Below are 18,136 nucleotides of genomic sequence, written 5' to 3' on the forward strand. Positions count from 1 at the left end.
AAAACAAACACCTTTAAACCAATGGTTTTCTAAAGATTTTGTAGGTACCAAAACCTAACAGTTTCATATGAGCATTCATCGAATCCTTTGTAAAAACCCTTATGTAACACGTTATTTGAATTCGTCCCATTTCTCGCTATATGAACATCAGGATAAAAAATCTACCTAACAACCCCATGTAGGCGTTAAAAACTGACCACGAATGACAACCTTACAATTGGCAGGTACATGAACATAGTTTCTTCCAAGCATGTCTACGTTTGTGGGTCGGGGGGGGGGGGGGGGCAGAAGGGACGAATACATGAACGAAATAGAATATGTATTGAAATACATGCTTTTACAATTGTACGCCACCCGAAAAATTTAATCCGCCCCTAGCTTCCTTGAAAGTTTAAAAACTCCCCTGTCCACCCCCCCCCCCCCCGCCAAAGATTAAAGTCTGAAAGAAATAGTGTACATGAAAGCTTTGGAAGACGTGTCAAAACCCACCAGATGGCGTATCTATCTAAAAAAATAAAACATGAAATTTTCCAGAAAAACTAATGCTAACTTCCCCTTGATCGTTAAAGGTACTTTCAATGTATATTGATAATATCTGCCCGGTGGTAAAAGCTCGAGACTTCTCGGTTAAGTAACCATGGGCAGTACTGCATCAGCCACACCGGCGCCATTTCAGGGACGAACAGGCTCTTGTTAGAATGAACTAGTCGTAAAAATGTCCTTATTTGGGGTCATTCATAAATGACGCCGTACATTGACGATTTTTACCCCCTCCCTCCCCTCCGTCACACACCGTCACAAAAAGCCAGACCCCCCCATAAAATGACGTCACACCACAGCCGGCAACCGCTCCCTCGAATTCGTAATTTTTCTTAAAGTATCGATATTTTTCCAAACTCTTCTCTAAACTCTGTCAAAATAGTATTTTAATCAATTCCTATAGCAATTTATTAAAACGGTTTTCTAAAACGCGAAATAACGTCTAAAATTCGTTTTCTAGCATTGCTTTTTAATAATGCAAAAGTGTGACGTCCAACCATCTGAACCCCCCTCCCCCCTCCCTTCTACTCATCACACACCGTCACACAATTAAGGGCCCCACCTCCCCCCTACGAGTATGACGTCATCTATGGACGACCCCTTTCAGCTAAATTGCAGCATTGCAAGCATAGGTCTTAAAGAGCTCATTTGTGTTTGTGGATTGAACTAGCAGGCCCAGAGGCGTAGCGACCCTATCCGGCGCCCGGGGACAAACTTTTCTCTGGTAACCCCCCCCCCCCCTCGCTACGCCTCTGAGCAGGCCAATTAAGAATTTTAAAATATGTTCAACCTTTACTGGCAAATGGATGTATAATACAAATGTTTATTAATTCAAGTTTTGTACCCTAGCTTTTTATTATGAATCCTTTAAGTGGAGCGAATATACAAATAGATTAAATCAATTAGCAGGTAATGTTAAATTTTGGGTTAGGCTAGAATTTTATATTTTGTATAAATCTAATCGCTTGAAGTCTTCCCGGAGTATTCCGGTGAATTGTGAAACTATACACTATTGTTTTACTGTTTTTTACATTATTTTACTACTAAACCCCTCCGGAAAAATTACCAACGCTATATCGATAGATGTAAATTACCTTATCTTGCTTTGTTAATTAAATACACAAATACATGCATGCTTTTTTGTACAATTCTGTGTAGATTCTATAGTATTAATGGTGAATTTACTTACCTCTGAGCGCTAGAGATGCTGTTCAGCTACCGTGCTTTTATGCATTTTTAAAGGTGCGCAATTGTGTTTTAATTGACCTATTGACAAAATACTACTGAAAAATCTGATTACTGATTACTACTGATAAATCTCATGTATTATATTGTTAATACATTCATTTAATCAAAATACATTTCAAATGCATTTTTACTTTCTTGTATGTACGAAGTATAAGAAAGTATTGTAATCGTGCAAAATAAAAATCGAGATTTTTACAAATCTCGATTTTTTACACCTCACTGATACGGACAAACATAAATTTGCAATCTTGTCCGTATGTCTGTGTGTCTGTCTGTCTGTGTGTTTGTGTGTCTGTGTGTAAACACGATTACTTGAGTACCGTTACAGCTAGGTTGATGAAATTTCATATATAAGTATTTTATCAAAATCGTAGATCTGTATCAACTTTTCAGCGATTTTCGATAACCGGAAGTGGTACTTTTCCTACTTTGAATTTTTCAAAAGCCTATAACTTGAGTACTATTTCAGATAAATAAATGCAATTTCACATGTAAATAAAAGATCTAATTCTCTACCTTCTTTTAAATTTTGAGCAATTTCCGTTCACCGGAAGTGGTAATTTAGGCTACTTTCGATTTTTCAAAAAAACTAATGTAAATTTTTAAAGTAATAATATTGCGCACTATTATGCACTTTTTTATTTGGCGTTCACTTGGTGTGCTTTTTTTTTGTCTACGAGATTTTATTCTATTTTAAAAACTTTAAATATTTAAAATGGATTAAAAATCATGTCTATAGCCCGAGTTCCCATCCCTTGTTATTTTATATAAGAATATTCGAGAAAGATTTGGGGAGATCACCTCCGGTTTATTTCTTCATTCACTTGCTCATTTTTACGTGTAATTACTACTATATTTGAGGTGATTTATTTTGTGCAAGCTTTACTCAACTCGCGGCTTTATACAAACTTTTATCTAACTTACCAGTTTATTGTTAGAAAGAATTTTATGTTAAGCTGTTTTAGAGGCTTAGTGAGGAACATGTGTGGTTATGAAAATTATTTTGTGTCCAGCATTCCTAGTATCAACACGAGGACTTATAAATACACGATCAAATCTGTGACATTAAGCTCAAAAGTAGAGTAGGCCTATACAGTCTCCGGGCATGAGTTTGTTAAGTGAGGGGGCAGGTGGGCTTTAGTACTTTCACGTTTCAAATAGTGGTCAAATCAGTAACGCTCATGGTTGATAAACTGAAAAGTTCCGAGTTCGAAACCCGTGGCAGAATGGACTCGACAGCTGGTGCAGGCAACACATCTAGGGGAGACAACTCGACAACAGGGGCATTAACTCATCTAAGGGAGACAACTCAACAACAGGGACAGCAACACATCTAAGGAAGAGAACCCAACAGCTGGGACAGGCAACACATCTAAGGGAGACAACTCAACAATAGGGACAGGCAACACATCTAGCGGAGACAACTCGACAGCTGGGAAAAGGCAACACATCTAAGGGAGACAACTCGATAGCTGGGACAGCAATAACATCTAGGGGGGACAACTCGAAAGTAGATACAGCAACACATCTAGGGGAGACAACTCGATAGCTGGGACAGCAATACATCTAGGGGGGACAACTCGAAAGTAGATACAGCAACACATCTAGGGGAGACAACTCGATAGCTGGGACAGCAATACATCTAGGGGGGACAACTCGACAACTGGAAAAGCAAAACATCTTGGAGAAACTACTCGACAGTTGGGACAGCAACACATCTAGGGTCGACAACTTGCCAGCTGGGGACATTAACACATCTAGAGGAGACAATGAGGCGGCTGGGACAGGCAACACATCAATGAGTGAACACTCCAAAATCAATCAACTGCTGCCTTGTATTTTGTTCTTGGGTGGACACTGAAAGAAAATCAGCCTGATATCAGAGTCCACGGGCCATATACTTTACGTGACATATATTGACATGTATTACTTAATTGTATGAACTGCTTACAATAAATGGATTACATCATAAAACATTTAAAATAGCATCTTTGATGCTGTGTGGAAGGACAGCTTTAGAAGATGTAGGGTTCATCTGTTTCTATGATCTCGTCTAACCAGGGGATAGTGGGGTCAGCTCTTTGCCCAGGGACACATAATCTCAAGGACAAAAGATTTCATTAACAAAAGATACCAAGACAATTTATACCGTGGACAAATGACAACAAAGTATCTTTGACCAAATATTTATATCATTTAGGAAGATTTTAGTTGATTTTAACATTTATTAAAATTTATGGCTTTTTTGTACACATAATAATTGTAAAAAAAAGGTTTGTCCAATTACATTGGACATGTTAAAATTGCAATTAGATATATAATATTTGTAGATTAAAACTAAGGTTTGATATACAGCTTTGGTGGGCTTGCCGATCATAAAACAACACTTTGACATAAGTTGGAGGAAACTAGATCAAAAGGGATCACCCATCTACTTATGAAAGGGCTATAAACTAGCAGCAAGCTAGCCGCTTGCTTTGTTGTTGGAGAGACCCCTGGGTATAATACATCCGCTCTCCGTGGACAAAACAACTGTCCCCTTAGTCAATTGTTACATTTCGGTCACCTATAATTGGTTACCTGAAAAATGCCACTGTGGTCATTGCAGAGTAAAGTTATTCGTAGTGTGCATACAAACAAAGCACTATTAGTATCCTTAGATAGTAGAAAGGCATGCACTTATGCGAAGTCTGATTTACGCTAGACAAATGCCAGCAAAGAAACGTTAACCAATGGTTTTACGTTACGAATCTGAAGTCCTTATCACCTTTTTGAAAAAAAAAATTCACGTGTTTTAAACATTAATGTTGTTAAGGCTTTCATGATTTTTTAAAATGCATTTTCACGTCCTATACGTTTTATATAAAATGCTATTTTAAAAAAAAATTAAGTTAGTCTTTAGATGATTTTTAAAAGTTTAACCGATTCATTTAGTATATCACACAATTGTAATGAGTAAGAAAAATGACATTCAATTTAAAAACGGTTGATATCGAATAAAATTGTTCTAAATACTATCCATATTTTACTGTATCATGTTTCGTCTGAGATATTTTGTTTCAGATTATTTGTCCGTGATACCATTGGTCCTGCTGTATATTATTATGAGATCTTTTTGTCGCTAAGATCACTTGTCAGAGAGATATTTTGTCTGGGATATTTTGTCTGGGATATTTTGTCTGGGGTATTTTGTCTGGGATATTTTGTCTTGGATATTTTGTCTGGGATATTTTGTCTGGGATATTTTGTCTGGGATATTTTGTCTGGGGTATTTTGTCTGGGATATTTTGTCTGGGATATTTTGTCTGGGGTATTTTGTCTGGGATATCTTGTCTTGGATATTTTGTCTGGGATATTTTGTTTGGGGTATTTTATTTGGGATATTTTGTCTTAGATATTTTGTCTGGAATATTTTGTCTGGGATATTTTGTCTGGGATATTTTGTCTGGGATATTTTGTCTGGGATATTTTGTCTGGGATATTTTGTCTGGGATATTTTGTCTGGGGTACTTTGCCTGAGATCATGAGTCCTGAGATATTTTTTCCAATCACCCTTCAAACACACCTGTATCCATTATATACATGTTGCATTTGTAGATGATTTTATTATAATACACATCATATTATTGATGTATAGAAAATAATCCATTCTTCTAATGACTTATTACTTTATATTATTTCTGCTGAAAAGTTAGTTTAAAAAAAAAACATTTTAGATGTTATTCGTATTTTTTGTCATAATAATGCCATTAAAGTATAAAATGCATCCATCTGGCTATAACACAATGGAGACATACGACAATTGCATTGTCAAATGTCATTAGTTACAAATACAGCTCTCAGCTAAGACTATATATTTTTTTTTAAAACATTTTTAAAATATTAATAGACGATAACATGGTGTCGTATAGTTAAATATTTCAATAGATCTACCCAAGTTGATAATAAAACATAGACACATGATGCTCTTATATTATTCATAATTCAGAGTTATAGGCCGGATGAGGCCCGCAGACAGAGCAATACAAACCTTAAAGTCAAACTGTGTTACATATCGGTAAGGCCAATTGATGAACACGTCATTATCTATTCGCTGTGTGACTACATTGATGGGGACTCTGACAATGTCTGTTGGAGCTTACGTTTTGTTGTTGGCTGTCAACTTCTTTCTTTGTTGTGGTAAGTTTATGAGCCTCCTATCTACTAGCTACAATGTTTAACATTTAGTTTTCTAAACTTTACAAACAACGAGGTGTTGTCAATATGTTTTTATTTTAGACCTTGCAATATACCTTTATCTCTCCTCCACCTATCGTTTCATCATCATCATTTCCCGTACGTGCTTAAGACACATGGGGCGGATGAAGTAGAGTTCATCTGCTTCAGAGACCTCGACATGTTAAGGGGTAGTGTGGGCCAGCCGCCTTAGATTTCCTAATGAAAGTTAGGTAGTTATCAGAAGTGGGTGGATTCAGGGGACGCTCCTCTGATTTGAACCCGGATTCGAACTCGAGACTCTCGGGTTAGCAGTCTACCACAAGGCCAAGAAGTCCCATACTTATCTTTTAGCATGTCAAATTCATCGACACTGCGCGTCACCACTACAATGGTATTGGAAGCCAACCATGGTATTGTCTCATGATCTGACTTGAAGAGTAGCCCACCTGTGTAGTGTCAGCTTAATTCTGTAGAGTCCATGTACCGACGGCCCTTCACAGGTTTATGTTTGAACTACTATAAATTTTATGTTTTTCTACAGACTGACAACCTGCAAATGAACATAAAATTCCCGTAAAGGCGATCTAAATATCTATCCATCGCTCACCAAACAAACAACCAAACAAACAACCAAACAAACAAACAAACAAACAAACAAACAAACAAACAAACAAACAAACAAACAACCAAACAAACAAACAAACAAACAAACAAACAAACAAACAAACAAACAAACAAACAAACAAACAAACAAACAAACAAACAAACAAACAAACAAACAAACAAACAAACAAACAAACAAACAAACAAACAAACAAACAAACAAACAAACAAACAAACAAACAAACAAACAAACAAACAAACAAACAAACAAACAAACAAACAAACAAACAAACAAACAAACAAACAAACAAACAAACAAACAAACAAACAAACAAACAAACAAACAAACAAACAAACAAACAAACAAACAAACAAACAAACAAACAAACAAACAAACAAACAAACAAACAAACAAACAAACAAACACAACAAATAAATAAATAAATAAATAAATAAATAAATAAATAAATAAATAAATAAATAAATAAATAAATAAATAAATAAATAAATAAATAAATAAATAAATAAATAAATAAATAAATAAATAAAAATAAATAAAATAAATAAATAAATAAATAAATAAATAAATAAATAAATAAATAAATGACGCGGGGATAGAAGAAAGTTTGACCAAATATATTAGATGGATTTCACCAACACGTTACCTAATCATATGTTCTTAGACGCGTGACCTTTTCTAAAAATGAGTTATTTCAATGTAAACAATGCCTGCGCTCGGATCGTGAATATCAGGACACGGGTTTAAAGACACTACCGCATAAAACCCTTCAGTGTACATTAATCACTCACCAAAATAATATGGTAGAACACACTGCGGTGACCGCCCATGTGTCAGAGACGTAGAGGGGCGCTCTCAGGAGCCCCCCCCCCCCCGATTACACTACCGCATAGGCGCGGCGTACGACCCCTGGCTCCTTAAAATAGTATCCTGTTAACAATGATGGAGATTGCCTCATTCACTAAAGTAACACAAATGAACAGGATTTGTTATTTAACACGTAAAAAAATTATTTGACGCGTTTTAAACATCAGTGTGACTGATGCAATATGTTAGCGTTACTAATTGTCTATTCTTAGATGCTCGATCTCAATTTCTGTTTGGATTATCTAAAAATAGATGCTAATTGCATCATTCGCAAAGTGACGAAACTGGGTTTTTTTATGGACAAAAAGAAACATCCCAGTTAATAATCTAACCTTGGTTAATTTTTTTGATTATTAAAATAAAACGTATTACATGGCCCTCAGCGGCCTATGTGAGCCTTTGGGGGCCGAAACAGACATTTTTATTTGCAGCCTAATCGCACACTACCACGGCGCCAGAGGACACGCCTGATTCAATTTAGAAAGCGTTTGTAACGCCCCATCCTATCCATTGTCTATCACACTGTTTAGACCGAACGTATTCCCCATAGCGCTCACGGGAAAGACCAGGGCGCCCAATCGCATTCTGCCGGGGGGGGGGGGGGGCGCACATGCAAAATTAAATCCCCCGCCCTCAATATTCCTCCCCCCACCCCAGAAACCTTCTCGGGAGTATTCATCAACTCTCTAAAGTTTTATGGCACCGGGATCAATTGCGTCGAACCGCAATCGTCTTTTATTTTTATATACCGTATATTGAGAAAAATCCCACCATTCCCTGGCGCCGCCCTTGTGAATTTTAAAAATGATTTTTTTTACAGAACCCTTTCCTGGAGTGTTCTAATAAAGTCCCTAAAGTTCGATGGCTATCAGATAAACGTTGTGAGACCGCAATCGACTTTTATTTTTATATACCATATATTTAGATAAAACAAATCGCGCCCTGCCAGGGCGCCACCCCTACGAATTTGAACATGTTTTTAGCGCAGAAGCCTTTCCAGGAATATTCTCAACATCCTCCCAAAGTTTCTTGGCAATCGTCAACGGTGTCACGGCAATTCACTTTTATTATTTTTATATACGGTATATAGAGAAAAATCGCACCCTCCCGTGGCGCCGCCCTTGCGAAATTAAAAATGATTTTTGTTTTACAAAACCCTTCCCCAGAGTGTCCCAATCAACTCCCTCAAAGTCTCATGACTGTCGGATAACCGTGTCAAACCAAATTCGACTTTTATTTTTATATACCTTATATAGAGAAAAATCGCACCCGCCCGTGGCGCCGCCATTGCGAAATTAAAAATTGTTTTTTACTGAACCCTTCTCTAGTGTTTTATAATGAACTCCCAAAAGTGTTATGTCTATCGGATGAACGGTGTTACTGCAATTCCCTTTTATTATTTTTAAATGCCGTATATAGAGGAAAATGGCACCCTTGCGAAATTAATAATTAATAATTATTTTTTTAACAGAACACTTTCCTAGAGTGTTCTAATCAACTCCCTAAAGTCTCATGGCTATCGGGTGAATGCTATCAAACCAAAATCTACTTTTATTCTTATATATCGTATAGTTTTAAAAAAATTGCGCCCTGCCAGGGCGCCATCCCTGCAAAATATTATCAACATCTTCCCAAAGTTTCATGGCGATCGTGTGAACGGTTTCACGGCAAGACGCTTTTATTATTTTTATATTCGGTATATAGAGAAAAATCGCACCCTCCCGTGGCGCCGCCCTTGTGAAATTAAAAATTATTTTTTACAGAACCTTTCCCCAAAGTGTTCTAATGAACTCACCAAAATTTGATAGCGTTCGGATGAATGGTGTTAAACCAAAATCGACTTTTTTATATATCGTATATAGAGAAAAAACAAATCGCGCCCTGCCGGGTCGCCGCCCGTTCGAATTTGACTTTTTGTTTTCGCTCAAACCTGCCCAGGAATATTCTCAACAACTTCCCAAAGTTTCACGGCAAGTGATAAGAGGTGTGGTAATGCATAAAAGACACACACACAGACAAACAGACAAAAAATACATTGCTTTATATATATATATATATATATATATATATATATATATATATATATATACATATATATATATATATATATATATATATATATATATATATATATATAATGCTGGAAAAAAATTAAACCCTCAAGAGACGATCCTGGCTACGCCTCAGGTAAGGAATATGTTAGTAATTCAAAAGCTTAAAATACAACTATACAATTTTGATTAAATATGTAAACCTATATTTTAAAAATATCCACAGCCACAAAACATACAGTGGTTTTTTTAATGTTTCCAAAGTACACTTAACAAAATAGTTGCCTTTAAATTAAAATTTATAACCATGGTTGCAGTTTATTTCAGCCAGAATGTGACTTAAAATCAATGGATTCCTATTTTTTTTAAAAAATCTGTGTAACGGTTTGAAATGATAAAAATAGTTAGTAAGCCAGTTTATCCTCTCTATGTAAGTGCTGATTGGTTTAAACCATAAACAGGGTCAACTGGAGAAGTGTAGCTGCATTTGTTTGTTAATCAGTCGCTCCAATAAATAAGTCACTGTGACGTTTGAAAATGTTTCTAGAAGCTTGCTGTGATACAAATTAAATTAAGGTAGCTCTTCTTAGAAAGTGTAAAATATATAAATAATCCTTAACAAACTTTACAAAATTGTCGATTTTCCTTAAGTATGCTGGTAACAAGCTCAACAAAAGAAAATGTATACAACAGATAAAAAACAGTATAACGCACATAAAACGAAAAAAAGGGTATATTATTAAACATTAAAGCGAAACCAATATTGTTACATTTAATTTTATAATACTATTTTGTATATGAAAAGAATATAACTTTTCTGGAGTAAGATAACGAAACTACAACTACGTCGAGATAAAATCAATTACTTCCATTCGTTTTAAAAACAGATCAATTATTCCCGTGCAGGTTTCCCGATACTTGATCTGTAAATATAGATTTTAAATGAAAAATTCTTAGATTTTCGTTTTATTATTTCAAATTTGACTGTCGAACTACATTAACAATTATTATTTTTTATGTTCACGAATTAATTTATAAATCAAATTACCTTCTTGTGCAATTAATAAAAAGTAGGATCAAAAGTACTGATAGAAATATGATAATTATTAATTTCTCATTAGATGACATGGAAGAATTTTGATGATTTTGGTGGGGAAAAGTTGTTTCCGTTTTGTTTACGGGAAATGAATGGGATCCTTTCTTTTCATCTGTAATGAAGTATAAATTACTAATATATATATATATATATATATATATATATATATATATATATATATATATATATATATATATATATATATATATATATATATATATATATATATATATATATATATATATATATATATATATATATATCGTCCCCCAGTATTATCTTGTTCTATCTCTCAAAATGTAGTTTTGAGAAAAATGCATCTGAAGTTTCATGTGGTCTGATTCTTATATTTAAACTGTTCCAATTAATTTTTACTTTCTCGTATATACGAAGTATAGAGAAAGTCTTGTAATCGTGCAAAAAAAAAATCGAGATTTTTACAAATCTCGAAGTTTCACACCTCACTGATACGGAAAAACATAATTTTGCAATCTTGTCCGTATGTCTGTGTGTCTGTCTGTGTGTCTGTGTGTCTGTGTGTCTGTCTGTCCGTGTGTAAACACGATAACTTGAGAACCGTTACAGCTAGGTTGATGAAATTTCATATATAAGTATTTTATCAAAATCGTAGATCCGTATCAACTTTTGAGCGATTTCCGATAACCGGAAGTGGTACTTTTCCTACTTTGAATTTTTCAAAAGCCTATAACTTGAGTACTATTTCAGATAGATAAATGAAATTTCATTTCTAAGTAAAAGATCTAATTCTCTACCTTCTATCAAATTTTGAGTCATTTCCGTTGTCTGGAAGTAGTACTTTACGCTACTTCCGATTTCTCAAAAAACTAATGTAAATTTTAAAAGTAATAATAATATTGCGCACCATTATGCGCTTTTTTATTTGGCGTTCACTTGGTGTGCAATTAATTTGTCTACGAGATTTTATTCTATTTTTAAAACTTTAAGTATTTAAAATGGATTAAAAATCATGTCTATAGCCCGAGTTCCCATCCCCTGTTATTTTATATAAGAATATTCGAGAAAGTTTAGGGGAGATCACTCCCGGTTTATTTTTAGATAAAATGTTAAAGGGCATTAAGCAATGAGCATCCAAGTTATTTTTATTACTTTATGTACCATTAGAAGACCATAATAATTATTTTTCACTTTTGAGATAGAACAAAATACGATGAAAGTGATCAGGTTTAAAAAATTGTATAATGTTCTAAGTCAAATTTTGTGTTTTTTAGGCAGTTATAATAGCTTTTCTAGAAGTATCATCTACTTTTTGTATGAGCAATGTCTTCTGGTTTTCTATCCTATTGTTTCCGGTCTTTACTTTCATATTTTTGATTACCGCAATATGCAAAAAATATTTTTTGCACTACATTACAGAACAAGTAATATTTTAAGTTGTAAGTATGCTTTTGCATACAGAATTTTGATTTAATGTATTAATAAAATGAATTCGCAAGTCAATAGATAGGTTCAATAGATTTTAATGTTTTAATTCTACACCATGAGCCGTTTAAAAAAAAAATTTAAAAAAAACTTGTAATAATGAATATTGAGAAAATACATAAACTTTGTTTTTATAATCAAAACAGTTTAAGCAAAAATAACACTCGCCGACAGTGCTTTAAAAACGTACTGTTAAAGGCTTTGTAATTTAGAAATTTTCTGTCAATCTCTGGCATGTAGGGCATCATTTTTTTCAAATCTTTCTCCTTTTCTGCTGAATTTAGGGAGCCCACTTTATTCGACTGAATTGTAAACTCCGGTATACTGGGAGATGTTTCAGGCTTTTCTTTTCTAAGTGTTCTTTATAAGTGGGTTTGTGCATTAAAATGTAAAGTTTATTCTGTAACTTTGGGTTATCTGCATACATTAACATAATTTGATTTAGTCAGTGGCGAGTCTAGTTAGGGTGACACTCGGTGTGGTAACTAAGGGTGTCAACCCTCCACCCTCTTACAATTTTACATTTTTGGTTTTGTGTCACCCCTCTACCCTATAATTTTATTTTAAGATTAACTGGATAAAGAATTATATTGACTGTAAATGTTAGTGTTTTTCACATTGGTGTCGCCCTCTAAATGGCGTCACGTGCGGATCACACCACGCCCCCAGCCTTGTGATACAACTGGAATTAAAGTATTAATACAATAAATGCAAATCTCAGGAATTAGCGTAAAAAATAATGTATTAATTTTATACAATATACACAGTTCCCTAATTCAAAAACAACCAATCTTGTAATTGAATATTGAGAATATACATAAACACTGTTTCTTTTCTCATAATGATGCTGCGCAACTTGACTACAGGCAGCGCCAATACCCATATCATTGACACTGCATTACCAGGTCTCTGTTGTTTTTATTGTTATCTTTCGCACTTCTCTGTGGATAGAAATAAAGATAGACTACATCAGTACAAAGTGCAAAAACAGAAGGACTTATTTCCCCCCCCCCCCCTCTGCTACACTAATACAAAACTGAAAACAAGGAATAAACGTTTTAAGACTAATAAGTTACTAACAATGAATTACTTTACATTTTGATCTGTAACAAAGACATTGTTTTCATCATCCATATATTGGAACACCTCCTCATTATGATTTTGATAATATAAATACAAAGTAAACCCTACAGATACTATTAAACTACTATACTACTAAACAATACAATTAGTATTAGTATAGGCGTATACTACGGTATACATTAACAATATTAGGCCTATTATTAATTAAGATATTTTAACAAACTTTGAACTAAATATGTGTAAAATAACACAGTTAAGACAACATATAAAAGATAAATATACTTACGATTCAGGATCTGGTAATTCAGTCAGTTTATTTGCATGACAACCAAAATTGACTAAAAGGTGTTCACACGCCGCCATTTTGATCAACGACGCACAAGTCACATGACTTAAACAGCTGATTTCATTGGCAGAATCGGACATAGAACATTATAATTCTAGCGTATCCAAGGAAAATGTATGCGTTAATTTTATATAGATTATATACTGTTAGAACAGAATCATATTATAAAACTGACATAGAACAAGATTATACTGGCCAAATGCATCAACTTGTAGTTAGAACAATGTGAAATTGAAAAGTTTGGTAGGAAGCAGATGACTTAGAGTCACGTAGATAAGTGGAGATTGAACATAGTGCTTTTCTACATCATAGGGTCGAGTTTTTCGAAAAAATCAAAATGTGTAGTTAGAACAAGATAATACTGAGGGGACGATATATATAATATGCTATATTTTGTCTAATTTCAAAACAAACCAAAACTACATTAAAATTTAAGATATATACTGCAAAAATATATATATATTTTTTTGAAAATCGAAAATTAAGTGCAATTATATTACAATGTTTAAAACAGCAGCTCTAGACGAGTCTAAGACATTAATTTATTCGTAAAATAGATGTTCTAAGTAACGTTTGACAACTAATAATCAAACACAACTTCCAAGTAAACTATGTTATACACTACATTTGAGATGATGATCGTCCTATTATTATTATTATTACACCTTAGCTCAGCGTCGCCAAAAAAAATAACTTTTATGATATTAATCAATTTAAACTCAGTGATTTCAATTTCCCTGTGAACACTAATCATTCTGGTAATTGGAAAATTATAGTTTATTTTTGATTTCCTTCAGTATTTGATATTTTATATCAGATAACCATGAACTAGCATATCCAGAGAAATATACGCCTCTGTTTTTTTTTTCTTGAAAAACATCGGTTCTTCTTCCCTTAAACTTCTAATTTCTATAGCCCTATTCAACTTAAAATTCCACCCTAACCTCTAATATTATAAAAGAATATACAAGAAAGTTTTGTGTAGCTCACTGCTGCCTTATTTTCCCTGTTCATCATTGTTACCAGCTTACACAAATATAATATATGTTAAACACATTTTATGTTTTTTTTTTAAATTGAAAATTATCTCACTCTCATCCAACCAATATTAAGCTCCAAAAAAATACTTTTTTTGTAAATGTAACCAATGACAATAATTAGCTACTATTTTATACAAAGGTGCATGTTTATGAATAATGTTAACAGTCAATTTACTTATATAAATAATTACAAAGTCCATTTTTACTTTCTCGTATACAGAGTATAGAGGACATATTGTAATCGTGCACAACAATCACATGGAATTGTGAAAGTTTTCATCTTTTTTACTTTCTATACGAAGTATAGAGAAAGTCTTGTAATCGTGCAAAACAAATCGAGATTTTTACAAATCTCAACGTTTTACATCTCACTGATACGGAAAAACATAATTTTGCAATCTTGTCCGTATGTCTGTGTGTCTGTGTGTCTGTGTGTGTGTAAACACGATTACTTGAGTACCGTTACAGCTAGGTTGATGAAATTTCATATATATGTATTTTATCAAAATCGTAGATCCGTATCAACTTTTGAGCGATTTGCGATAACCGGAAGTAGTACTTTTTCTACTTTGAATTTTTTAAAAGCCTATAACTTGAGTTTTCTTTCAGATGGATAAATGAAATTTCACATGTAAGTAAAAGATCTAATTTCTACCTTCTGTCAAATTTTGAGTAATTTCCGTTGACCGGAAGTACTAATTTACGCTATTTTCGTTTTCTCAAAAAACGCATGTAAATTTATAAAGTACTAATAATATTGCGCACTATTATGCACACTTTTTTTGTGTTCGGTTGGTGCGCAATTTTTTTTATATAAGATTCTATTCTTTTTTTAAAAGTTTACGTAATTAAAAATCATGTCTATATTCCAAGTTATATAAGAATATTTGAGAAAGTTTAAGGGAGATCACTCCCGGTTTATTTTACTTCAGTACTTAATCATATACGTAGCACAAGGGACCTATTTTAATAGGACAAAAATTTAAAAAAATGCAGATTTAACAAAATTTCGTCGTAGTAAGCGTAATCGATTCGGAAAAAACTGGGCTTTGCAATTCTGTCCGTATATCTGTGTGTGTGTGTGTTTTTGAACACGATAACTTGAGTAACGTTACACCTAGGTTGATGACATTTCATATATAAGTATTATATCACATTTGTAGTTCTTTTTACTTTCTCGCATAGAAAAAGTCTTGTAATCGTGCAAAAAATAAATAAATCGAGATTTTTACAAATCTCAAAGTTTTACATCTCACTGATACGGAAAAACATAATTTTGCAATCTTGTCCGTATGTCTGTGTGTCTGTGTGTCTGTGTGTGTGTAAACACGATTACTTGAGTACCGTTACAGCTAGGTTGATGAAATTTCATATATATGTATTATATCACATTTGTAGTTCTTTTTACTTTCTCGCATAGAAAAAGTCTTGTAATCGTGCAAAAAAAAAAAAAATAAATCGAGATTTTTACAAAACTCGACCTTTTACACCTCACTGATATGGAAAAACAAAATTTTGCAATCTTGTCCGTATGTCTGTGTGTCTGTGTGTCTGTGTGTAAACACGACAACTTGAGTACCGTTACAGCTAGGTTGATGAAATTTCATATATAAGTATTTTATCAAAATCGTAGATCCGTATGAAAATTTTGAGCGTTTTCCAATAACCGGAAGTGGTACTTTTTCTACTTTGAATTTTTCAAAAGCCAATAACTTGAGTACTATTTCAGGAAGATAAATGAAATTTCACCTGTAAGTAAAAGTTCTAATTCTCTACCTTGTGTCAAATTTTGAGTAATTTCGGTCGACCGGAAGTACTAATGTACACTATTTTTAATTTCTCAAAAAACGCATATAAATTTGTAAAGTACTAATAATATTGCGCACTATTATGCACATTTTGTTTTGACGTTCGCTTGGTGCGCAATTCTTTTTTCTATGAGATTCTATTCTATTTTTAAAAGTTTAAGTAATTAAAAAATCATGTCTATATTTCATGTTATTTAAGAATATTCGAGAAAGCTTAGGGGAGATAACTCCCGGTTTATTTAACTTTTCACCGATTTACGGTAACCGAAAGTGGATCTTATTTTACTTTTGGTTTTTCAAAAACCTATGTCTTTACTACTATTTCAGATAGACTAACAAAATTTCAGATATAAGTAAAATATCTAATCTTCTGAATTCTGTTAAATTTTGATTAATTACTCTTGACCGGAAGTAGTAATATACGAAATTTCCAATTTTCAAAAAAAAAAAAAAAAAACTTCCAGTGCAATTATGTGATAGAAATTATTTTATTGTTATTTCAAAACATATTTTTTTAAAGACATAATAGAATCGCATATAGAAAAAAAATAACACAAAGAGAACAAAAGACAAATGAGTGGAGGATTAGTGCTGTATAAATGCAACTTAGTTACCTTTGACGAAAAAAAGGGAGAAGACCTAAAGTACTACGTACGAGCTTAAAAAGAACTTAAAATATGCCTGTATTAAGTGAGAATAAGATTTTTCACACATGTATCAAATGTGGTCTATTGATACGTTACTTCAATTATCGATATTTTTAAAACCAGAAACAGAGTAAATTACCTTTTGTGTTATTGGAGAACACTCAAAAATTGGAAGTGATGAAGTTATTGTATTTCCTGTTAAGATTTCCTGTTATTAAAAAACCGACTTAAAGTTGAAATTACCTTATTCATTTAATGTATACTTATGTCTCATTTCATCCAACTAACCGAAGAGTTTTTACAAGTTATTGGGTTTTGGTAAACGGAAGTAAAATAAGTACCACTTTCGGTTACCGACAAATTCATCAAAACTTGGATACAGAACTACAAATTCGATATTATGATTATTTATTTATTTTTATCAACATAACTGAAAATGAATTCAAGTTATCGTTTCCACAGATGACAGACACAAAGACATACGGACAAAATTGCAAAACTTAGTTTTTCCGACTCAGCGAAGTGTGAAACGTCAAGATTTGTCAAGATCTTGTTTTCGACTTTATGAACGATTACAATACATCCTCGGTACTCTGAATACAAGAATGTAAAAATGTTTATGAAGAAACTTACAATCCATGCAGTAATCACCGACTCTGTTAGGCATACATTCTTTACAAACTCCGGTGAACTGGCAGTCTTGGTATCTACACGTTATACTACATATGTGGTCACAGTGTATGCCATACCTTCTTTTCGTACATTCTAAAATTAGATATTGCTTTTAGTTAACTAGAATCATATAGGATCATTAACACAAGAATCATATATATATATATATATATATATATATATATATATATATATATATATATATATATATATATATATATATATATATAATATTTTGACCTACTTAGGTCTTTTCTTTCTTTATATAATTTAGTTTATTAAGTTATGTAATCGACCTTGAACGTTGTACGGTCATCTGAACTCCTCGGTCACCTGAACTCCGTCACGTCATGTGATTGGATTTTAATTGGTTGTTCCGATCCTTAGCAGATCCTCGACCAATGGTCTTACGGCATTAAAGATCCTTAGCAGATCCT

General features: G+C 33.2%; 1 protein-coding gene across 1 annotated transcript in view; it reads right to left on the bottom strand.

Moving 5' to 3' along the window:
• Positions 1-17,050: 17,050 nt before the first annotated feature.
• LOC131950155 (uncharacterized) overlaps positions 17,051-18,136 on the bottom strand; it is a 4,240-nt gene continuing 3,154 nt past the window's right edge. The window contains exons 5-6 of the mRNA XM_059312204.1: positions 17,661-17,792; positions 17,051-17,061 (exon numbers count right to left, since the gene is read on the bottom strand). Coding sequence (XP_059168187.1) covers positions 17,051-17,061; positions 17,661-17,792 — 143 coding nt within the window. The remainder of the gene's footprint in view (positions 17,062-17,660; positions 17,793-18,136) is intronic.

The sequence above is a fragment of the Physella acuta genome, unplaced genomic scaffold (assembly GCF_028476545.2).
Source record: "Physella acuta isolate Inbredline_101_S28 unplaced genomic scaffold, ASM2847654v3 ptg000738l, whole genome shotgun sequence".
NCBI lineage: Eukaryota > Metazoa > Mollusca > Gastropoda > Physidae > Physella > Physella acuta.